This window comes from Colobus angolensis, unplaced genomic scaffold (genome assembly GCF_000951035.1).
Source record: "Colobus angolensis palliatus isolate OR3802 unplaced genomic scaffold, Cang.pa_1.0 Scaffold2, whole genome shotgun sequence".
NCBI lineage: Eukaryota > Metazoa > Chordata > Mammalia > Primates > Cercopithecidae > Colobus > Colobus angolensis.
In genome coordinates this window covers 23,781,387-23,806,837 of record NW_012115154.1, presented here as the reverse complement: position 1 = coordinate 23,806,837, position 25,451 = coordinate 23,781,387, and the positions used below count along the sequence as shown (strand labels likewise).

Sequence of the window (25,451 nt, the reverse complement as noted above, 5' to 3'; positions counted from 1 at the left end):
CCAAAAATTCACATAAAATAAAATGTATATATTTAAACAAATATATCTAGTTAATGGGCTTGTTTCTTCTACCTAAAGCACATTAGAAGAATGGAAAAATTACTGAAAATACAGCAAAGTGTGCATTTCTGTGTGTGTATAAGTGAATGAGAGTGTGTGTGACAGAGACAGCAAGAGAGAGAATATATGCTTTCTTTTAGATATTTTCAAGTGAAAACATTCATTTTAAATTATAAAATGAGTGGCTCATCAAGACCCTAGAAGTTCTTTTAAAAAACGAGATCTCTCATTTTCATTTCCTAGAATTTCTCACACACACACAGACATATACACATGCACAAACATACATATGCCTGTGGGCGCATGCACACATACACCTCCATCTAATAAAGCAAGGCCCTTTCTCACTTACCATAAGGCAATAATAAAATCAATATTCATATTCTTTAAGACGAATAGCATTCCACTGATGATCCTGATTCAACAATTTTACAGTTAAACAAAATTAATTCTACTCTCAAAAATCCACTGACCTTAAGCTTTTAACAAACATTTTCTATTGCAGAGATTACTGTCAATATTTGCAAATCCTTAAAATTATATTTGGCTGGAACCTCTTGCACTTGCTATATTAATATTTCTTAGTAAATGTATGCTCATCCCTATCAGAGCAGAAGGAGCAGCTGCTACTCACTGGGAATCTCTGGGGTCCCACAGCAGGTCTCGGCTGGCTCGGAACTGGTAGCAAGGGCACTGCAAGAAAAACCCCTTGCGTTAGAGACACACTTTACTCAACACCCAAACCCCTGTAATACAAGATATGAAGTTTAATATAAAATATATATTATGTGTAACAGACATATAACACATTCTGCTTATACTTAAGTTAAGCATTTAGTATTTTTAACAATTCCATAAAAGAAAAGGGAGAAAGCAGAAGTTTCCGTTTCAGTACACAACAGTGCAAGCAGAAGTTTAAATCTCAGTAGTTGACTATTATTTGGAATTAAAATATTTTGCAACAAAAGAAGACAGTATTACTCTAAAATAAAAAATCTAGTTTGTTTCTCCTATCCCTATCCAGATAATTCAGGTTATCGAATCCCAGTTATGTTTTCCTACGCCAGTCACATACACATTTAAATCTCAACCCTCATGAATCATGAAAGAGAGAAGGGAAGGGGGGAAGTGAGGCAGGCGGAGAAAGGAAAAGAGCACATCCTAGGAATTGGAAAAACACTCACAGACCGTTAAAAATTTTCTACTGAACAACCTCCTATGCCAAGGCTTTTAGTTTACTTTGGTTTATGAACAAGCAGGACTTCCATCAATCCACCAGAACAATGAAACAAATCATTTTTAAAAAGACATCTCAGAATAGAGAAGAAGCTAGATGTGAGTTTCATACCTTGAGGCTAAATCAGATGTGTTTAAGCTCTTTAAAACTCACCATGCACTATACTGATCTTGATTTTCAAAGAAACTCACAATCTAAGTGCAGGCTACATCTTACATCAAAACATGCTGGCAGATACACCTAGGAAGCTCTCAGATTGTCACGTACCGTGGGGCTGAACTGTTAGCAACTCCCTCCCCCCCGCCCCCAACCCCACATGTATACACTGAAGTCCCAACCCCCAGTACCTCAGAATGTAACTGGATTCCACTGACTAGGTCTTTAAAAGAGGTAACTAAGGTCAAATGAGGTCTAGGCTGTAATCCAACCTGACTGGTGTCCGTATAAGAAAGGGAAATTTAGACACAGACAGTACCCACAGAGGGAGGACCACGTGAGGACACAGGGAGAAGGTGGCCAATGACAAGGCAAGGAGAGAGGCCTCAGAAGGAAGCCGCCCTGCCCACACCTCGAACTTGGACTTCCAGTCTCCGGAACTGTGAGAAAATAAGTTTCTGTTGTTTAACTCGCTCTATTTGCCGTGCTTGTTATGGCAGCCCCAGCAAACTCATACACATCAGGTGGAGTTGACAACGTAGCGTATTTTTTAATTTAAGCAGTGTCTGCTAAATGCGAAATACAGGTGACACCTCTTAAAAGTCCATCAGAATCACTTCAAAAACAGGGTGCTAGGATAAACTTTTTTTTTTTTTAACTATGATTACTCAAGGAATTCCATACATTAAGCCTTACCATTCACATCGCACTTTCCACACTTCAACTTCAAGTGATAGCATACATGGCCTGTGTCACTGCTTGATCAAATGCAAAGTGTGACAGAAAGAAAACTTACTTTTATAAAATGTAAAAATGCCAGAAGTTCATCCCTTCCTTGACAGGCTAATCTAATGAGTCCAAATTTCAAAATTAAGAGTGGGTCAGTTTGCAAGACTTTATATAAAATAGAATCCAACTCTCCCCTCAATTCTATACAGCTGATGTTACATCAATTCCATATCTAAAGTGAAACACTAGACTGGAGAAAGTGGAGAAAGAAAAAAAGAAGAATAACTCTGACCTCAGAAGATTATAATGAAGGTGACAAAGAAAACAACTACATATTAAATGTAAAGACGTGATTTTTAAAATCAAGTTAACAAATATGAGACACCCAGATCCTCACTAACTCGATCATAGGTACTACTTAGAATTTAAATGCCAATATCTACCAAAAAATTCCAACACAATAAAAGGATAAAACATTAAGCCTCTTTAACCAGGAGAATGAGGAAAGGCGGCGAGGTGGGATCTCTAGAAAGCAATCTGATTATAATAAATGGATTTCTTACACAGAAGCCTCTGATGAGCTGGTAATCTGCACAAAGTACCAGCCTTTTCCCTATTTAAAACAAACAAACAAACAAAAAAAACACAAAACAAAAAAACACACAGCAGAAAAGGAAAAACAGCTGACAAAAAAGGGTTGCTGCAGACAGTCCCGGGGGGAACAGGGCAAACACCTGGCCCACCCAAGAGAAGCCACCTCAGTGGGAATGCCCAGGCATGTGTCTGCAGGCTCTACCTACCGGGCCCTGGCTGCCCACTGTGAGCACAGAAGAATTTAGAAGGTGTGATGTTAGAGACCAGTCCAGCTGAAGCTTCAACTTGAATATCTGAAGTTTAATATTTATAACTTGTCCCATGTATTTAATGGACTAAGTTTTCAATTCATTATAATACTAAAAATCTGGAAACAAGTTACATTTCCAACAAAACAGTTTTTAAATAAATTATAATGGAACCCTCTTCATCCTCAAAAAGGAAGTTTGTGCCATCAGAAGAAGATGTGTATATATTGTTAACTTTTTGAAAAAGCACCTTTCATCTATGTAAGGCTCTGAGAATCAAAGGTTTAATCTGTGTATCTTTTATGTACAGAAGACATCTTGATATTCGGTCTCTCTCAAGAGGAACTGTGCATTTCTACTTAAGCTCATTCATTTATTACAGAATAAACAACTGCTTCGAAAGTGCTGCCTGTCTACCTAGCAAGGCTATTTCGTCCTTCCCTTCTGTGTCTGTGCACCTCTGAAGGTCAAAGGCAAATTACAGATAGGGGACATGTGGCACTAAAGCTCCTGGTTTCATGGTGAGAAAAAGCTAGCTGGTCCTGAGTTGAAAAACTTCTGTCAGAAAGCTGACCTTGGAGTAGTTGCTAAATCACACGTGTGCTTTGGGGTGCAAGGCCTGCATTCTACACTTGTCAGGCTGCTAACTTTTGCAGGGGACACCATTTTCATACATAGAGGATATCTTGGGGCTTCCTGATAGCTTTACCACCCTATAATTCTAAAACTGTTTTAGTTAAGCTAAAGAAAATCTGTACATATTACCAAATGCCAGTTTTCCCCTGCATTTTACAAGGAAATGCACAAGAAAGAATAACATAAGCAAAATCATTCCAACAAATTAGACTGACAGTAGTGCCAGGTTTAGGACAACCACTATGGGGAAGACGCAAAGGATTACTTGAAGGAAAGCCACCCTTTCCCATTCAAGTATGCTTGTGTCCATTCATTCAACGGCTACTGCGGGAAACACAGGCACCACGCCAGTCAGCGACGCTCAGGGCCACCTAAGAGGATGTGGGGACGAGTGATACTAACCAGGGTGGGAAGAACTTTGTGGGCACACGGGGACATGCGATGGGGTCAGGAGGGCTTAGGAGTTAACTGTACTTTAAAACCTTATGCTTATCTGCCATGCCCAGTGGCCTGGTCGGTGACCCGCAGACACTGTCAAGAGGCGCCCCCCTCCGTTTCACTCTGTGCCAGCCTGTCACCATCACAGTCCCCTGCTCCATGGCCACAGGACAACTTCATAATACTTCTGACCCACGTATGGGAGGGGCCCAGGCTCTAGGTCACTGGCCAATCCCCCGCACTCGAACTACTACCTTAGGCTACTCTCCACTTCTGAAACTTCTCTCCCACACCCTTGGGAATCCCTAATTCCCCACCCATCGGCAGCATCCACAACACCCCGAGTTCCTTCACCTTCTCGCTCTCATGGCCCCTCTGAGCGGCAGCTGTTCTCCCACAGCTTCTTGCCAAAGGTCTGGAGGTACAAGGGCTCCTTCTTGATCTCACTGCTGCTTCCAGATCCAGCTTTCATCTCATGCCACCAGCTGACATCCCCCAGCACCACACTGCCCCTGTCATGTCTCAGGGAGTTCAGCTCCAGTCTGAATAAACACAAAGATGGCCCTTGCCGTGCCCTGCCTCAGATCTGTGCCACCTCTGCCTCCAGTCCTGGTGACCATTCTACCCTTCCATCTCACTCCCTCCAGCACCCTGATTCAAACAATCGTTCAACTCTACGAAGATCTCCAGTGACCTCCTTTTCACCGTCTCAGCCTCCTCCCTGGTGTCCTCTCCTCCCTGGCATCTACCTTATGATCCACAGCGCATTGTTATCCACACTGCCTCCCCTTTACTACTTGTGAAAACCATGACCCTCATAAACCCAACTGCCTGCCTATTCCACACCTAGCGCGTGCAGATGAGCACAGCTGGACACACAACCATGCTGACTGCCCTCACCTCAAATCCACGCTCCTCAAGGGCTCAGGAGCCCCACCCATCCCTGCGCACATCCACTCTTCCAAAGCACGAGCGGATGCTCCATAGCTCCTTTCCTCAGACCTTCAACACGCTCTCCTACCTCCCCACTCTAGCTCCTTGCTACCTACTGAGGAAACTGAGGCCACCAGGGAAGAACTGACACAAGACTTCTCCACCTGCCCACGCATCTGAGCTCAGGCTTCACCATCTGCCCCAACCGTGGAGGACTCCCTGCTCCTCCATCTCAGCAAGCCCACCTCTGACACATGGTCCCGGACAAGACAAGTTTTTCCTCTCATCTGCATCAATGATGTTTCTCCTTCTTCACTAGCTCTTTTCTGTTAAGTGCAATGAATAAAAAACTTTCTCTCAAGCCTATTGGCTCCCACCAATTATCATCCAACTTCTGTTTTAGCAAAACACAGTCAAAGTCTGTCAATACAGTGGCCTCAAGTTCGTGCCCCATCTCAGCCAGGCTTGCGCCTCCTTCTCCCCAGCAACTTTATACTTGCAGGCAGGGTCTCACCTGGAGGAAACCCCTTCATACCTGCTGATCACTCTGCCTGCAATCTTCTTCCCCGAACAGCCACATGACTAACTTACAGATATCCCTCAACTCTTTCCTGCTCAGTGAAGTTCACCCTGATCACCCTATTATTAAAAGAGACAACCCATCCCTTCCCCCCATCCTGCTCAATTTCTCACTGCATTTTCATCTTCTAACATGCCACATAAAATACTTATGTTTACTGGTAATAATAATAAGACTGTTAGAAAGCAAGATCATGGCTGAAGAAAGCTTTGTCTGGTTTGTCCATCAATATAACTCAAATGCCAAAAATAGAGTAGTAACTCAATAAATGTGTGTGTGTTCACAGATACATGAAGTTAATGCTTCATATAAACTGCTCGAAAACAGTTTCCTAGCTTAAGGAACATGTTTAAGTAAAAATCAGATCTGTATTTATTTGATTACAACAACTAAAAGATGGATGTGTCCCCTCTCCACCAGCTGACACTGGAATTGAAGGGGAACATGCTGCCTGGAACCAAAGAGGGACACTCACCACTGCAAACATCCTCACCGGGAGACCTATGAAGAGTCACAGATCAGCACTTTCCACTCAATTATACAGTAAGAGATACACATTTTTAAAGAAATATACTTGACCCATCAAGCTAAAATCTAAATGAATGGGGAAGAGCCAAGGAAAACTCACCCTTACAAATATGAATGTGAAAACCATTTTGCCATAGCAACGGCTTCAGTGCAATAAACTAATAAATGCCTTCAGATGCACAGTAATCTACAACATAACAGATGCTCCTCAATATAGGATGGGGTTACATCCCAATAAGGCTATATCGTTAGTTGAAAAGACCCTTAGTCAAAATGCATTTAATATGCCCAACCAATGGAACATCATAGCTTACTTAGCCTCACTTACCTTAAGCAGAACACTCACATCATTCCACAGTTGGCAAAATCATCGGAGCTGGGAACCACAGCACCACCTGCCCAGCTTTGAGCGAGTTTTGGGATGCCTGTTGCTACCCCAGGAGAGATCAAATCTCAATATTCGAACTATGATTTCTTCTGAATGCATACTGCTTTCACACTCTCACAAAGTCGAAAACCCATCAGTGGAAAAATCCTAAGTCAAACCATTGGAAGCTAGGGCCATCTATGCTTTACAACAGTAAAAGGAAACACAGACCTTGAACAGGCGTGACCACCGTTCCTTTGAAGTGCGGGTTGATGTGTATGTTCTTGGGCTGCTGTGGAGTCACGGGTGGCGGGGTCATCATCATCCTTGGGGTCTCTAGCTGGGGAGGCATGTGCATTCCCTGAGGGGGGGATGGGTGGTGCGGGTGCTGCACCGGAAGCAGCGGCTGCAGCTGCTGCGGCTGGAACAGGCTTCTGATCGGCTGCTGCTGAGGCGGTGGTGGCGGCGGAGGGGGAGCCTGGGGCTGTGGAGGAGGAATTAATCTTGGAGAATGAGTCTACAAATCACAAAAAAAAAAAAAAAAGGTTCACCGAAATCAACATTTAAAAGAATGCTGATGTGTTACAAATTTACACTGATTGCATTTGTCAAGTTACAATGTAAGAAGTCTGCAGTAACAATTCGTATCAAAACAGCAGGATAAAGAAGCTTCTCTACTTCACAGTGAGGGCTATAGTCTCACAATTGAGTCAATCTCAAGGCAAGAAGGAAAACAGCCCCAAAGCACCCAGTGTGAATTTTGAAGAAAAGAAAAATTCAGTTCAGGGAAAAGAACTGCCCACACTGAGCAAAGCCCTGTGCCAGGGACAGAAGAGCAGCTGCCACGGCCCTCCCTGTAGCAGTCCTGCATCCTCCTCCAGGAACTCTGGTAAGCAAGGCAGGAGATGCGCACCAGTCACCCTGCTCCAGAACTGAGGCCTGAGAACAGGACAGGGCTACAAAGAGCCTCCAGGAGAGGCTGGGAGGGAGCTTCTCTGAGAGGGTGGCACCTGAACTCGGTGATGAAGGACAGAGAGGTGCAAGGCAGAGTGAGGGACAGATACCCAGAAAGAAGCAGAAGCAGCACAGACCCACCTGCCTGGTAAAACCAGGAGACCAGGAAAGAAGGCAGGAAAGAAGGTATGAAAATTACACACTCAAAGTGGTCAGAGATCTTGATTCGAGGCTGGTTATTTTGTCAAACAGTCACTAGAGAGGAAGAAATCAACAACCGGCAACAGCTGCTGTGGACTGAACCTTCCCCACATTTTAAGTTCCTACTATAAGGTCAGTAGAGGAAGTTAGCTGACCTAGCTCCCCACAGTCCTATAAAGTAGGTCCTACTTATTGACCTCCTTTTACAAGATCAAGTAGTTGGAAAGCAGAAAAGCTGGAACCGGAATTCAGGCCATCTGATTCCACAGGTTTTGCTTTTAATCACTAACCAAACTGGTCACACAGCTAATTAGCAGTAGACCACTACTAATTCAGTTGTCTAATTTAACAAGCTATTTTCCCTGAGATGATGCCAAATTATGGAGGGCTTTTGAATTCCAAGTAAATGATCCATTACTATGCCATAGACAACATGTGTAACAAGGGATCACGAATGATCTCTTCGGTAGGAAAATGATCATTCACAGCAGTGTGAGATGAACAGGGCAAAGAAGATGGAAGGAGACCATCTAATAGGCTATGGTGAGAGCTGAAGCACAGGAACAGCCATAGTCTGACAAACAGCAAGAAGACACCTCAGAGGCACAATGGGAAGAATTCTAAAACTAATCTATGAATGGCCTTAGCCCACCTATCCTTCCTCAGGGAAGATGTTTCAAAAGATTCTGGTACCAGCTCACATCCACTAGCACACACGCTCCCATATGCAGTATGTTCCCCTCCTGAACTCATCACATCTGTGCACATTTGCCCATGAGAGTGGGGATCTTGTCTATCTTATTCACCATTGTATCCCATAGATAGCACACTAACAGACACCAGGGCTTAAATTTTAATTGAACTGAGAGTGACCACAATGCATGGTCATTAATTCAAGACCACAGAGTTTTGAGGGAAAGATCATGTTTGTGTGATTAAACAAGTGACATTCAGGGTCTATGAAACCCGTGTTTGCAGAGGTACAGGGACAGCTGGGAGACGGAGAAAATGGAGCTGGAAAGAGGTTAGGCTAGAGACTAAGACTCACTGAGAGACACTAGGTAACAGCAAGAGGAACAGTGCTGGGGAGACCGCTGAGAAAAAGGAGGACTAAGAACAAAACCTGAAGAAAAACACAACTAAAGAAAAGGGTATTTTGAAACTATTCAAAGAGATTTTAAATGCTCAATACCAAAAACCAGGAAATATTCAAGGGGATGCCAATGTTAATTAGCTTGATATAATCCATCCACAACATTTACATACCATAACAGTGCGTTGTACCTCATAAATATATGCAATCAAAAATAAAAGTTTAGTTTGAAAATAAAAAGGTCAAAGGGAAGAAAGAAGAAACCATTCTAGATAAGAGAGTACATCCAAAATCTCATATGCCCAGAAAAGAGCTGCTCAAGACAAAGAGACCATGTGTGATGGCCAAGGCCCCAGAGTGTGGTCCAACAGGACAAGGGGTCAGGTGGCATCTCTGAGGGCACCATTCAGGATTCAGGACAGGGAACAGAATGGAATCCAGGCTGCAAGGAGCCAACCAAGCAGAAAATGGGTACAAGCAGAGACATGAGCCAAAAATTTTCTTTCCAAAACTTTGGGGGTCAAGACTCAAAGAGACAAAATAGCTCTGGGAAGGGGAGTGAATAGGATGGAGAAAGCTTATGATGTAAGAGAACGCAGTTGGAGTGGAGGATAAGACAGCCCTGATCTCATCATTGATTAGCAAAGATGAGACTATCGCTTACAAAGCTGTGTCAGTCTTAGGGCAGCTGTCTAGTCTACTCCTAATACACAGTAGGCTCTAACAGTCCAAATCAGTCACATTACAATCCAGAGATACGACGTCACCATCAGGACTGAGGACAACTGAATGTCCGTGACATTTTTAAAAGCATTAATGCCATCTCAGTTCAGCCTCTCTAAGGAGGCAGGTGAGAGATACATGCTCTTCCCTTCTTTGCGGTAAGAAAACAGAGTTCAGCAACTTCTCCAGGATCAAAGCCATAATTACGTAAACACTGGTCTCCTGTGGGAGTTGTCTGGCCCCTAAAGAGGCCAGAATAATGAAAATGGCTATTTGACATATGGCAAGCGGAGGTTTGGGGCGGAGACAGGCAGCAATCAAGGAAAAAAAAGACAAACTGTAAATCCAGCCTTTTTGCTGTTAGAGATGCTCAAAAACAAAACAGCTGTGTAAGCAAACAGCAGTTCCTAGTATCATCAAATTGTGTACACCTACCTACTCTCCCTTTACACATCAGAGTTGGAACTCTCATGCTAAAACAAAAATTATCTCTTCTACTTTATTATTTCACAAATGAATGATTCCTGAAATACAACATTTCAACAGAAGTGAAATGTCATTTTCTCTAAATTCAGATAAAAATGTAAAAAGGGCAAGTGGTAGACACAGTGGACACATATTTGTGTTAAACAAATTTTTCCTTCTAGATTGACTTCTAAGTGAAAAGCCATACAATCCCTAAAGCTTAACTGAAAGAATCGGTTGGGCCCAGTGGCTCACACCCGTAATCCCAGCACTCTGGGAGGCCAAGGCAGGTGGATCACTTGAGGTCATGAGTTCGAGACCAGCCTGGCCAACATGGTGAAACTCAGACTCTACTAAAAATATTTTTAAAATTAACTGGGTGTGGTGGTAAGCACCTGTAATCCCAGCTACTAAGGAGGCTGAGGCAGGAGAATCGTTTGAACCCAGGAGGTGTAGGTTGCAGTAAGCCAACATCATGCCACTGCACTCCAGCCTGGGCAGCAGAGGGAGACTCTGTATCAAAAACAAAAAAGGAACAAAAAAATCAACAATTCCTGTCTCTGTTTCTGAGATGTGCCATCTCTGAAATACAAAGGACATTCCAATTGAAATTACGGGTACATGATTTATTCCTAAACTATAGGCTGTGAAAGCTTTGTATGGAGGATATGGTAATAATTCTGAGAAACTGATATTTAAGGAAAAATCTATGGTAAACAGTATAAAGGTAAAAATATTTTTATAAAATAAACAACTTCTGCCTAAATTCTATCTGTAATACCATCTTTCAAATGCAATGCACTCAGAAATACCCCTCTAGAGGCTTCAGCAAGCAAAGTGCCACAGGAGCTTATGTCATCTTGGGGCATCAGGTTGCTCATTAATCCCTCCTCTGGAAGTATTTGTGGTACAGGATGATTTCTTACTACCAGATGACTGGAGTGCTGAATTTCTAATTCAGGATGACTGAAGCGTGCAACATCACATGAGACTATAAAGCAGAAACTTCAGCCATTACTCCTGCTACTAACCTTTCATTTCAGACTAAGAAGAGAGAAATGTGTAATAGGATACCCACAAAAGCTTACTGCCATTTGTTCTAAAATTCTAGGGCTACTACAATAAAATCTGAAGTTACCACGACAGGAGGCTGTGTAGGAAGCAACGCAGGTCTGTGGTCCTTCATCCTGCCCCTCTCGGTGCTCTCTCTCCTCTGGTCCCCCACACCACGACACATCAGCGGACCTCCTCGCCGTCCTCCCCGCCTGGAGCTGTAGCGTCCTTGTTTATGCTGTCGCTCCCTTTCTTCAAATTCAAGCAATGCTGCCTTGGCCTCTGCTGAAAGTTCTATGTGAAAAGATGTGTATGTGTTAGTTACTTTCTGAGAGCCCAAACTAGAGATCTAGGGAGAAAACAGGAAAGAATGATGTGACTTGAAACTCTGCAACAGCATGTGCTTCACCCGCGGTAAACACCTGACTAGCAGCAGCAAGGATGATACAACCAGCAACATGCACAACCCACCAGTGAGGTCTGAGAAATAAGAACAGGCTTTCCTTTATGATACAATGCAAGTGTCGCCAATCAATTTTAAATTATTTTCATTTGAGACCAATGATATGTGCTGAGTGAGGCTAAAAAGAAGTTGAAGTGAAATTTAACCACTGCCCTCACACTAGAAGGCATTTTGCAGTCACATCTTTTTTTTTTTTTTTCCCTGAGACACAGTCTCGCTTTGTTGCCCTGGCTAGAGTGCATGGCATGATCTCGGCTCACTGCAACCTCCACCTCCCAGGTTCAAGCGATTCTCCTGCCTCAGCCTCCCAAGTAGCTGGGACTGCAGGTGCACGCTCCCACACTGGTTAACTTTTTTGTATTTTAGTAGAGACGGGGTTTCACCATGTTGCCCAGGCTGGTCTCGAACTACCGAGCTCAGGCAATCCATCTGCCTCAGCCTCCCAAAGTGCTAGGATTACAAGCGTGAGCCATTGCGCCCAGCCTGCAGTCACACCTTTTACTGATGGTGTATGACATCAGTCAGAGGCTGTCTCTGCCAGTCCTACACCAGTATGATTTTCTTACTGAAGCCAGTAGAAATATTAACAGCATACGATGACGGCACATAGATGCAAGAAAACAAATTCCTGGTCCTTCTCACTTAAAAACATAACTATTAATGAACTCACTCTGAAGTCAAGGTGATTTCGTAAAGAATAAAAAACTCAATTTAATACGTATCATTTCCGTTTTTCATATGTATTTTCTTAGAACTTTACTGTGAAGCCTTCTTATATGCATGCAGACTGATAGAGAAGCCAAATCAAATGAGAGCAAAGTCACATGAGAAAACACTCATGCAAACACGTGTGGAGTGTCCAGCAGCTGCTCACTGCTCTGCCAAATGCTTTAGGGATACAGAAAACATGGGCATCGGCCCCAAGAAACTTCAGATGGCACATTATTCTATATTCCTAAAGGGAACGAAAATGATTTCGCCACATATGGTCCTTTTACAACACTAGCTAAATTGGGACAACAGATCTTACGCCACATTTTCTAAAAATGTCACTGAGTATACCAAGATGCCTTCTCCTGCCTTCTTCCCCAGCCAAGGGTAAGCTTTCAATATTACCAGAGTCTACCTTCTACCTTGGATCCCATCGTCATCTCCAAACTCCTCCAAAATCTCTAAGCCACATTTTTCTTCAAATTGTTTCTATGGTACCCCCTTCTCCCCTTCAAAGAAAACTAGACCCCGTTTGAAAGAAAATTTAATCTCTTCTTAACCAGCATAGACTTTTATTCTAATCTTGACTACATGATTAGTTCACACACACATTTTATGCAGTGAATCAGCAATTATTTTTCTAGTGGTTCTGAGTGTCAAGATTAATTTCACTTTCCTCAGTAATAAAATGGTTTCAAATGACATCTTTAATCAGCAAGTGAAAACGCTTTCCTCCAATTGAGACAAGCTGTCACAAAAGGTCACCAAAATATGACAGGATGGAAATTACATTTGTAACTTCAACTGAAATGTTAATTTCCCTTTAAGTGTTTTCTGAACTATGTCTAGATTCTAAAGAGATACATACCTCAATGTAACAAAATTTTACACTGTATTGTCCCTTTCTAAAATGTTAAGAAAAATATATTTGCATGCAAATAATTTTGTAATAGTTGAAATACATATAGAATACACAATTTGTTTGGAAAAATAACAAAAGATAATCTGAGTTTTTTTAAAAGACAATTGAATCAAGAAAATTTTAAAGGCCCTGCAACTACAAGGACCATTAAGTACTACTGCTGGCATTAGCAATTCTGAACTGTTTGTTACTACAGAGAAATCTCTTTCCCACAGATCCTCTGAAATTAATGATATTATTTCAAGAGAATATTTTGTGCATGTACAAGCAGGTTCTTTAGGCTACAGCAATAAAAAACAACTTAAAATGTAACACATGCCAATGAAACTTAGAATAAAATAATCTGGAAGCCTACTCACAGATAATGCCTAACTAAAATAAATGCAGTCTTTGATTTATGGCTTACATTGCTCTCTAAGGCAATCCAAGGGCCACCTCCCAGACGAAGACACAGCTCTCAACTTCGAGGACTGGCAACTGAGGGACACTGGTCAGTGACACTGTCTTCAGAAATGGCGACTGGCTTTTTCACAGTGAACCATTCCTTACACATGCCTGCTCTGTAACCCTGCTCAACTGAGCTCCAGGAGGGAGTTAAGCACTTACACCCTACAACATCCTTTGTGTGTAATGAATTAATTTATTTCCTAAGTATGCAGTTCTGTAGCATCCTTGGGAAAACTGAGAACACTGTCATTCAAATCTTTTTCTGTAAGGTTTAATTTCCACAATCCTGATTGAGCAAAAAAAGCTAGTTAATTAAGATCCTAACCTAGATGAAAGCCCAGAATTCTACTTCTAATCCAATCTGCATTCAAAATACCAATCAACAATTGTGCATAAAACTGTTCCTTAACTGCTGAGGCTGTCACATGTACGAATGTTTTTCACAGAGATGTGAATGTGAAAAAAGACTAAAAGTAACCAAAACTCCCTCCTAGATTGGAAGATAACTCATTTCACATGTAAAGTTTTAGAGTAAGAAATTGGGGATACCAGTGCATTATTTGATTCTCCCTTTTGAAGAATGAAGTGTTCTCAATACTAACAATGATATCAGTGGGGAAAAAAAAGTACATCTCATAAGACAACAGGTACTCTGGTAGCAAGATATTTTAATCCCATTACAGAGCAGGCAAACAGCTTTACAGAATCAAATAAATGTAATTATTTCCACACAGAACCTGAGACTGTTCAGGTTTTTTGATTTTGATCTCTAGGAGCACACAAATAAACTGATGTGTAAAAATGTATTCAAATGTCTTAGTTTACCAAATATTAAGGCATTATCTCTTTTTCAATATATATTTCCTCAGATGTAAAATTCATCTTTTGTTTGGGGGGAAGTGCTGAAGGTAACAAGAGAATTCACTGTTTTAGGAAACGAACCTTTTGATGGACAGAAAAATCCTCCTTTGTGTTGGGAAAAATCCTAACTTCACAATTATCTGAAACTCATGTTTCCAAGCACCAAGCTTTCTTAAGTAATACAGAACAGAAAAGGGTACTTTTAACTATGGTTTCACCTGCCCTATCATCTTGCCAAACAACCACATTCTACACAAATGCAGTTAAGTGCTTTTTTCATTGTTTACAAGAATGGTCATTAATCAAGCTGTTTATGTTTATAGCTACTCTGCCTCTAAGGACCTCATGCTCTTCCCCCATAATTCAAAGGAGAGGACTTGCCCACCACAAACCAACCTTTCCAGCTTCTTGTCCCAGGATTACATGAACATAAAGCTGCCAGACGCCTTAAAAAGCAAAACAGATTTAATACAAGTTATTTAAATACACGAAATTGTAAATGACCTTGGAAAGAACAAAATGAGGGAAAAGTCCTGAGAAGGAGATGCAGGACGGAAACAGACACTAAGCACACATGCAAGCTGTGGCCATCACTGCAGAACCAGGATGTTACTAGTGGGTAGGTGGAGGGACAATGAGCAGGGATGAGATGGCGAAACCAGGGAGGTGGGAAAGGCAGAGAGGCACCACAAATCAGGGCAGGGTGGTACAGAAGAGGGAAGACGAGCCATGAAATCCACAGCCACCCCACAGGGAGCGGACTACAGAGTTGGGGAAAGGCCCCCATTTGTAATGTTGTCTAGCAAGTGAATTAACAGTCTTAGAACTTGTAGCTACCTGGGGAGTTCTCAGTGACGAAGCTTTTACACATCATGGTTTAAATGTATGTAATCAAAGCCACAGCCCAGATAACAAGACCCAACAAAAGAAGTAGTAGCCATAACTAATCCCTCTCTTCCTCCACCCCTCCCCAGTTCAGGAAGCCTTATGTCTTCCAGGTGGTGGCTGTGGGTTGCCCTTAGAATTCCTTAGTACACTGCCAGGTATGGAGAGCTTTCCTTTGTTCATCTCATCCCAAGCCAAGACTGACGCGTCTCTGCTCAAGTAAGACTGTTCTATGATATTACCAATTCCTCCTGTTGACATGTTTTGTTTATTCCCATCCTTCTGTTTTAAGATCTTCGCTCCATCTTTCACCTAAGGCCAATGCCAGACTCCATTTCTTAGAAATTAAAGATGCTATATTAAAAAATCTGCTTCAGATTAACTGGCAACTTCATACCATAACTTGAAAAAAGTCTAGGGAAATCTTGGGCCACAAGATGTAGTAGCAGTAAACTAGACCACAGAGAGAACACAAAGATTCTAGAAGAATCTCTCTGAACAATCTTGCCTAGTAAATTAAGGTAAGACTGGTTGACTACTGCTAACTTGTGCATCTTTGGAGCTTAGTGTCCTTCTACAGAATTCGTATCTGCTACTTAAAGATACAGGCTCATGTTTTGGACGAAAAACAACTATGAATAACAGTTTTAAGAAGTAATAAAAGTAATCATGAAAGTTAAGTCTTGATTCTTATCTAGACCAAGACCAGACAGCAGGCAGCGCCCCTGTGTCCTCCTGCCCGCCTGCCCTCCTCCTCAGAAGGACAATATCCCAGTAGTTCTGGAAGCACCAGTGCAGGAGCAGCATTGCTTGGTAACTCATTAGAAATACAACTTTCTAGGCCAGGCGCAGTGGCTCACGCCTGTAATCCCAGCACTTAGGGAGGCCAAGGCGGGTGGATCATGAGGTCAGGAGTTTGAGACCAGCCTGGACAATACAGTGAAACCCCGTCTCTACTAAAAATACAAAAACTAGCCAGGTGTGGTGGTGCGCACCTGTAGACCCAGTTACTCAGGAGGCTGAGGCAGAAGACACTTGAACCTGGCAGGTGGAAGTTGCCGTGAGCCGAGATTGTGCCATTACACTCCAGCTTGGGCAACACAGGGAGACTCTGTCTCAAAAACAAAACAAAAAAAATACAACTTTTTTGGGCTCTACCCTATATTTAATCAATCAGAGAAGCTGGGAGTAGGTCCCAAAATCTGTGTTTTAGCAAGTCCTCTGAGATTCTGACGCTCACTCAAATTTGGAATCACTGCTTTATTCTTTGCAGTGGACATTGAAAAACACTGTATAATGAGGGGTAGGGTCACTATTAAAAGTCTCTGTGAATCAGCAGCTGTCTAGTAGACCTTTCACACAGCAAGCTTTGCTCAGAGCGATTATTTCTACAAACGAGTCAGCTTGTCTCAGTAAAGACAGAGGAACCGCAGAAAACACACAAAAAAAGACAGCTATGAAGACACTAAAAGGTACAAAATATAAACCAGTCTTGTACAGAATTCGCCCTGACAACCTTAGGGTCTTGGGAAGTGTCAACACGTCCCCATAGCTACCATCCCCATGCCACCTTTTCAAGACCAGCCAGGAACCACATAGTATGTACAAGAGCAGCTCTAGGCCACAGACTCAAAAAAAAAAAAATTTTTTTAATTATCTTAAACATTTTATTCAAGCATCTTAAATCCATAAACAGCAATGATTTTAAAGAACGAGTTTTACAGTACCATAACAGCACTCACTCCACAGTCCAGCCACTCTCTGGATGGCAGCCACAATTATCCAGTCAACCTTCTTTGCCTACTTTGATTAATTACAGCAATACTATGGAGGAAGTTGAAATGAGAGTGAAGAAGGATGGGAGACAGGCAAAAAAGTTACCCAAAGTTTCTGGAATGTTCCTTCTCTCTCTAGTTACATCTGAGAGCCTAATAATTGTTCCTTCTTTCCTTTCAGTTTTGAAACGTAATCGTCCAGATTCTTCATCATCTTCTTCTTCTTCATCTGATTCTTCTTTGATGTCCTTTTGAAGTTCCAATGTTTCCATACCTCCCTATATTGCAGACACACAAGGCAAAAAGAGAAGGACAGTACGTTCATATTCTTTTGAATTAAATATTAAAGAATGCTAAAATATTTATTTATATTTATGATGTAAAAAATACTGCAAAATGTCCTGTTAAAAGGCCACATGAAATCCTCAACTGACTCCAGGAGAAAATAACCTTAAACATTAACAGTTAATGTTAAAAAAAAAAAAAAAAAGAAAGAAAGGTCAAATTCTTGCTTGCAATTAATAGACAAAGTCCTACACATCATTGCTGCTTACACTTCTGAGAGAATAAACAAATTCCAAAAATTCCTGCTGGACTTATTGCTTTGAGTTTAACACAGATCATAGCAAAGTTCAATGTATTAATTAAACTAACACTAAAGTTCTATGAGTTTATTGTAACTTAAAGGCTTAACATTTTATAACTCCTGACCCCAGCTACCTTCCCTTCATTGACAGACAAGCAGTCCGAACGTGCCGCTGTTGTACTGACGCAGCCTCCAAAGTCTTTTCATCATTTCTCACTCCTGCTTACATCATTCTCACTGTCTAATTTATCACTAGCTTTGACTGAGACTACTGAGAAGGAGAAACTTTTTTTCTTTAGTCATGTCTTCACACTAAAACCAGCTTTTATCTGAAATTTTATTATATCAGTATTCCCTACAAAAATTTTCCCTAACCTCAGCCCAAATTAAAAGTAATTTATTTGTGGACAATTCTTACTGCCAAGTGTCACTCATGTTCCTAGTGAAAGAATCACCTCTCACCTCGATCAGTCTCTGTGACCCACTCTCAGACATAAAATAAGTACTTACAGAGAGCAAGGTCAATTTAAACACTTCTTATCAATGTAAAGAATATATATTTGCTCCTATACTCTCGTGATTTATAATATGTAAATATTTACTCTTAATAGAAGTAACAGTGAACATTATTAGAAAATGCACAAGAAAAAAATGAAAACAAACCAATGACACAATCATTTTATATTCTTGCCTTTTTCAGTATTTTCGATGTAAAAAGACCAACTACAAATGCGCACACTCTACTACAAATCCTCCAAGTGGAAAAAGATCTTCTGGAGCACAAATGCCTGAACAGCAGGAGATGACCGTAAACTACAACTTTCACCGTAAGCCTGACAATTGCACTCAGTATGCTGACGTCCAGCATACTGCAGAATTTTAAAGTACCAAAATCTTAGGATTTTTGCTGGTTTGATACCATTATTTCTGTACTACTGAGTGTTTGAAATCAGAAGGATGCCTGCAAGGTACATGCTGCACCACACTTTCCAACAGAACCAAAGCCAGCTTCCTTAGGACATCTCTTCTGCACTCCCATGATGCTCTAGAGCAGCACTTCTCCAATTCAATGCCCAGTCATCGGTGGCAATCATGCTGCAAAGCAGATTCTGACTCAGCAGATTCAGGGTGGGGCCTGGGATTCTCCATTTCTAACAAGCTTCCAGGTGACGCCAACACTTTAGGTCCACAGACTGAATAGAGTAGTAGCAAGGCCAAAAGGGAGGAAAAGAAATCACTACCAACAAAGCAAAGATTCTACAAAGTCATTTCAATTCAACTATTAACAACTGTAAGCACAGTTCAAAGACTTTCCAAACAAGTGTAATGTAAAACAAGACAGCACTGAAATTAATATAGTTTATTCTGCATCCAAATCTCCATCTAAGAAATCTGAGGAGGATAAAGATGAGTTGAAAATTGTTTCTTCCTAGATATTTACCCTAGAGAAATGATACCTTATGTTCAAACAGACCTATAGGAAAATGTTTATTCTATTCAGGATCACTAAAACTGGAAACACTTAAATGTCCTTCAATGAATGAATGGATAAACTGTTGTACATGCAGACCACAGAATGCTACTTCGCAATACAATGGAATGACCTATTGATATAACAGGGATAACATCATAAACACATCATTATACTAAGTAAAAGAAGTCAACCTCAAACGGTTATATACTGCAATGACTCCATTTATATGATATTCTCTAAGGAACAAAATTATACCGGTAACCAGTGGTTAGGAAAGAAGGAAAGGTATAGCCACAAAAGGATAGCACAAGGAGTATTTTTGAGTGATGGAACCATCCTAGAATGCAAACTTCTGGTCCAAATCTTGGGGCTCAGTTAATCCTTCAACTATATCAAAGACTAGGGAAACTGAACTGACAGACACCAACCACGGCTGATATCACTTGCTCAACTGCAGACCATCTGACGACATTCACTAAGCTAGGCTTAACTCTTCAGCCACTGAAGAAATACTACCTCTTATTCTAAATACAGGGCTTAAAAAAATCCATCTCTCTTGACCATAAGGTTTAGAAAATTAACCTGTCTGCCAAAATGTTGATCTTCCGTATAATTTTCTTTTCCCCAAGACGGAGTCTTGCTCTGTTGCCCAGGCAGTGGCGTGATCTTGGCTCACTACAACCTCTGCCTCCCGGGTTCAAGCAATTCTCCTGCTTCAGCCTCCCGAGGAGCTGAGATTACAGGCGCTCACCACCACGCCTGGCTAATTTTTGTATTTTCAGTAGAGACGAGGTTTCACCATGTTGGTCAGGCTGGTCTTGAAATCCTGACCTCGTGATCTGCCCACCTTGGCCTCCCAAAGTGCTGGGATTACAGCGTGAGCCACTCCGCCTGGCCTTCTGTGTAATTTTTTAACAAGTATTACCTAGCATGCCACTGACAAGCTACATTCCACTGATGGGTAGTGTGGGGCTACAATATAAAAATCAAACTATCCTAAGATTATGTTGTGTGAACATTTAAACGTGCATGTAAATCTTTCATTTCAGTATAGACACTGCCAAAAAGTAGTCAAGGTTTGATTTTTAGTTACTGATTTATTGTGAAAACCTCAAAGATTTATTTTTAATTCTTAATACAGAGTGTATATGAAAATCACCATCAAAGACTTAAAAAACAGAGAGGCCCACGTAGGCTTTATTTCATAAATGGAGAAAGAACTGGAAAAGCAAAGAGGGAACGATACTCAGACTTGTATATATTTTGAAGTTCTCCAGTTAATTCCAAAATGAAACTGGGATCTCAGTGTTTTGAAAGAAAACTGAATATTCTATCCCAAAATCTAAACAGAAACAATCAGTAATTCTCTGAAACACACACATACACAAATGTAAAAATACATATATATATATATATAGAGAGAGAGAGAGAGAGAGAGAAAACATTGCTTACAAAAAGTTCACAGTTTTTAATGCTTATTGATAGAATAATTGATACATCACCAAATAAAAATGAAAGTCATTCTACCAACAGTGAAAATTTATGGGTTGGAAAGACTGAGCAAACTGTGCAAAAATTAGAAGAAAAAGAATTACAGACCAATGTCCCTCATTAATACAGAAACAAAATCCTTTTTAAAAGTAAAAGTACACGGAATCTCACCAAATATAAAAAGGATAATACATCACAACCAAGTGGGGTTTATCCAGAAACATGAGGTTGATTTAACATTCAAAATCAGTCAATTCTTACCTGAAGAATTCCAAATCTATGGAGATCCTCCTCCTCCTCCTCCTTCTCCAGGAGGTGGGGCTTAAGTTCCTTTCCTCCCCTCTCCCCACAACCCCGTCCCCTAAGGTAGCCTAGACTTAGTGACTTGTTTCCAAAGAACCGAATAAGGAAAGAGAAAGCAACATTACAATGAAGAAAACTGGCAGACACTGACCCAAATGACCAGGGTGGGCGCTGCCAGGGACGCTGTGGATGTCACGTGCCCAGTGGCACAAGGGTTCCATGGTGTTCTTTCCAAAATCCACAACCTCAGGTTAATCATGAAAACAGCGTCAAACAAACCGAGATTGGGAGACACCGTACAGGATACTCAGCCAGCACCTGCTAAGGCTGTCACGGTCATGAAATACGCGGAAACACTAAGAAACTGTCGCACAACAAAGGGGAATGGAGAGACAACAATGGGGTACGTGGCTTGGGTCCTAGACCAGTGAGAGGCCATAAAGAGAAAAACTAGTCAAATGGAAATAAAATCTGGAACATGGTTCATCATTTTTTTGTTAATTTAATTTACAATAATAAAAGCCATATAATTATCTCAATAGATGGGGAAAAAAAAAAGCATCAACAAAATTCAATACCCGTTTCTGATTTTTAACAAAATCCCAGCAAACTCAAAATAGAAAATAACTTCTTCAATCTGATATAAAAACGTACAGCTAACATACTTAATGATGAAATAAACATTTTCCCCCTAACATCAGGAACAGGCAAGAATGTCTGTCCTGAATGTTTCTATTCACACAGTACCAGAGGTCAATGATACAAAAGAAAGAAAGAAATGGACAGATTGAGAAGGAAGAATTTTAAAACTGTCATTATTAACAGGCAATATGATTATTAAGATGCTAGTTTTTCCCAATTTGATTTAAAAACACTATCCATTCTCTATCAAAATCCTAACCAGACTTTTAAGTAGCTATTCACAAGTCCATTCCACAATTTATACATAAATTCAAAGGACCATCAATAGCCAAAATAATTAAAGGAAGAATAAAATTAGTGGATTGACACAACGTGCTTTCATGTTACAGTAATCGAGACTGTATAGTACTGGTAATAAGGATACAAAAACAACGGAACAAAAAGAGACTAAAATCTAATTTTATTGTCAGGACAAGCACTGTGGCACTCCAAAGGGAAAGGAAAGAAATTACAACAAATAGTTGTGAACAATTAGAAAAACGCATGGAAAAAACGGAATCTCATACCACACAGACACACCCAGACACAGACACACAGACACACACACACACACGTTGAGAAAGATCATAATCTTAACTAAAATTATACTGTAAAGTGTCCCAAAGAAAACAAGATAATAACTCTGGAGTAAACAAAGATTTCTTAGGTCACAAAATTCTTTGTACTTCATCATAATTAAAATTTTCTGCTCATGAAAAGACATATTTAAGAAAATGAGGCCAGGTGTCATAGCTCACACCTGTAATCCCAGGACTTTGGGAGGTCGAGGCGGGCAGATCACTTGAGGTCAGGAGTTGAAGACCAGCCTGGCCAACATGGTGAGACCTCGTCTCTACCAAAAATATAAAAATTAGCCAGGTGTGGTGGTACGTGCCTGTAATCTCAGCTACTCGGGAGGCTGAGGGAAGAGAATTGCTTGAACCCAGGAGACAGAGGTCGCAGTGAGCCAAGATCATGCCACTGCACTCCAGCCTGGGTGACAGAGCGAGACTCCGTTTCAAAGAAAAAAAGAAAATGGAAACACAAGCCACAAGCTCAGAGAAAATATTTATAGTACGAATACGTAATATGTAATTATCTGCCAATGTAATGATATCCAGAATATACAGACAACTATCTATCTAGAATATATGCAGTATGTATGCATACATATTCTCCCTAAAAGATATATTGTGTATGTAGAAAATATATGTATAGACAGCATATCTTCTCTATGAAAAATATATGGGCTATATACAGCATATATAGAAAAAAAAGACAACCCACTTTTTTTTTGAACGAGAGACTAAAACTAGAAGCAAAGAACATATACGGAAGTCAATCACTCATGGAATGGTGCTCAACATCATTAGAGGTCAGATCAATGCAAACCAAAACCACGATGGCACACCCACTAGAAGGATTACATCAAGAGACTGGCAACATCAAATGATGAGGAACAATGGGGACTCCTCCACATTACTGGTGGGAGTGCCAAATGGTACAGCCACTTTGGAAAACCAATGGCGGTTTGTTATAAAAGTAAACATACCTCTAGACTGTCTCAGCAATTCCACTACTTGTTAATAACCAAGAGAAACAAAAAGACACATCCACAAAAAGATGGATAATATGGATAATAAGATCCTTTTAGTAGCTTTATTCATAATAACAAAAAAACTGGAAACAACTCAAATGTCTATCATCGGGGGAATGAACAAATGGGGTACATCCATAAAATGGAATATATTATTAATACACACAACTACTTGGATGAATCTCAAAAACATGTTGAGGAACAGAAGCAAGACACAGGAACACACACACTAGATGACTACATTTAGGTGATGTTCCAGACTGGGAAATGCCAGTCTAGGTACAGAAATAAGAAAAGCTTTACTCGAGGAGTCAGGACTAAACAGACAAAAACATTCTGCCTAATGGAACTGTTCCTTCTCAACCAAGGGATAGTAACTTGGATGTATACATGTATCAAAACTTACTGTACACTTTACATCTATGCTTATCTCTAAATGTAAACATTATCACCATTTCACAAGTATTTTAAATGGTGCAAAGATGTTTTTAAAGCTTCTCTCATTTCTTCCTTTACACAGGCCAAAACAATTTGAAAATGGCAAGTCTTTTTAAATAACTATGTTAGAAGACAATGGCATAATTGGCACTAATGTGGCCGCATAACTAAAAAGGACTGATATTTAGTCTTTATAATTAGATCTAACTTGTTTCAAATACAGTGATTTCTCTATATGAAGCAAGCAAGAACATTAGTTAAATAAAAGGAGTCACCTAAAATAGGCTTTTCAATTAAAATTAATTAATTGCTTTTAAGTTCTATAATTAAGATTCTAATATAGACCTTCACAGAGCTCCAAGAATGAAGTCATGTGGAAAACTGCAACACACTTTCTGCCGGTCTGAAGCAATGCAGAGCCAGGCATGCTGCAACACTGGTGGGGCACGGCGCACAGCGGGCTGCTCAGCAACAGCAGGATGCTCAGCAACACACAGAGGTTTAGGAAAAGGAGTCCAGGGACTAGGAAGACACCAAAACAGAGGGGTATGTGGCCCATTAAAAATGGTGCTCCTCCCTGAGGACTACACAGTTTATTTAGACTTCTAAAAAAGATAGATCACAAGCCCGCCAAAACCAAATCCTACAAAAGTTGAAATACTAGCAACTTCTACTTCTCAGCACTTAAAACAGTATTATGTACATGAGTTCCCAATAATTATCTCATTGACTAATATTCCACAATGCAGCAGAAAAAAAAAAAAAGACCAAAGTATTTATTGCTAGTGTAAAAGACCAGCACATCACCAGCCTCCAGGAAGGACTACTGAAAAAAGTCTTAAGATCAAGAGCATTACAAAGAACCTGCCCTTACCACAAAAGCAAGCAACATAAACAAAGTAAACTAAAACCATCAAGGAAAGGATAAAAAAGTAAATACACGAATACGTTTTAAAAATATTTTTCAACAGTAAATCTAAATTATGAGATACACAGTTTAAAAGTAAAAAGTACATAATACATCTAGCAGATGGTATAAAAAAGATAAAATAATATGGATGAGCTCTTTCTGCTAGAAAGATTCATACTGAAAGCGACCCTTAGGAAGTTTCACGTGAGAGTGTTAACAGCAAAAAAAAAATAGTAATAATCATCACAGGAGTGAAGCAAATGCAACTTCTAGCTCTTTGCCTTCCAAATTCAAGGGCTGGCATTTTAACCACCTTGTGTTTCCCTGTCTCTTCATATTTTAAAAGGAAAAAGAATATTTCTTTACTTATAAAAGTTATTTTGCTTATAGTAAAAATCATTTTAAATCAGAAAATACTGGAATACAAAGGCTAAATAATTCCACCATTTAGCAGTAATCATTATTACCATTTCCATCTGTAACTACATAGACTTATTTTTTTGAGAATTACACACATATATTTAGATCTGCAGTTACAGGGGGAGCGGAAGGGAAGAATTTTATCATCTTGCTCTTTACACTTAATGCATCACGAGCACCTTTCCAAGCCAAACAGAACTAAGACAACACTTGGTATATTGCATTCCACTTTAAGGTTAGACTGTGATTTAGTCTTCTATACACTGGTTCCATTTATTTTCAATGCTGCAAACAAATACTTGATACATATACCTTTGAACACAGATTAATTTTTTTGGATAAATTTGCTAAGGTGGAACTGATGAGTCCAAGGACAAGAGCTTTAAAGCTTTTAATACTGTCAAGAACAATGAAAAGTGTAAGATTTTACTCTACTTGCAAGCTAACAAGTTAGCTGGTCACCATTTCATGGAAGCTGTAAGAAGGCTAAGA

At 40.4% G+C, this 25,451-nt stretch overlaps 1 protein-coding gene across 1 annotated transcript in view; it reads right to left on the bottom strand.

Moving 5' to 3' along the window:
• RBM33 (RNA binding motif protein 33) overlaps positions 1-25,451 on the bottom strand; it is a 134,447-nt gene that overhangs the window by 64,828 nt on the left and 44,168 nt on the right. The window contains exons 6-9 of the mRNA XM_011941593.1: positions 17,166-17,337; positions 11,081-11,289; positions 6,738-6,990; positions 695-753 (exon numbers count right to left, since the gene is read on the bottom strand). Of these exons, the coding sequence (XP_011796983.1) occupies positions 695-753; positions 6,738-6,990; positions 11,081-11,289; positions 17,166-17,337 (693 nt within the window). The remainder of the gene's footprint in view (positions 1-694; positions 754-6,737; positions 6,991-11,080; positions 11,290-17,165; positions 17,338-25,451) is intronic.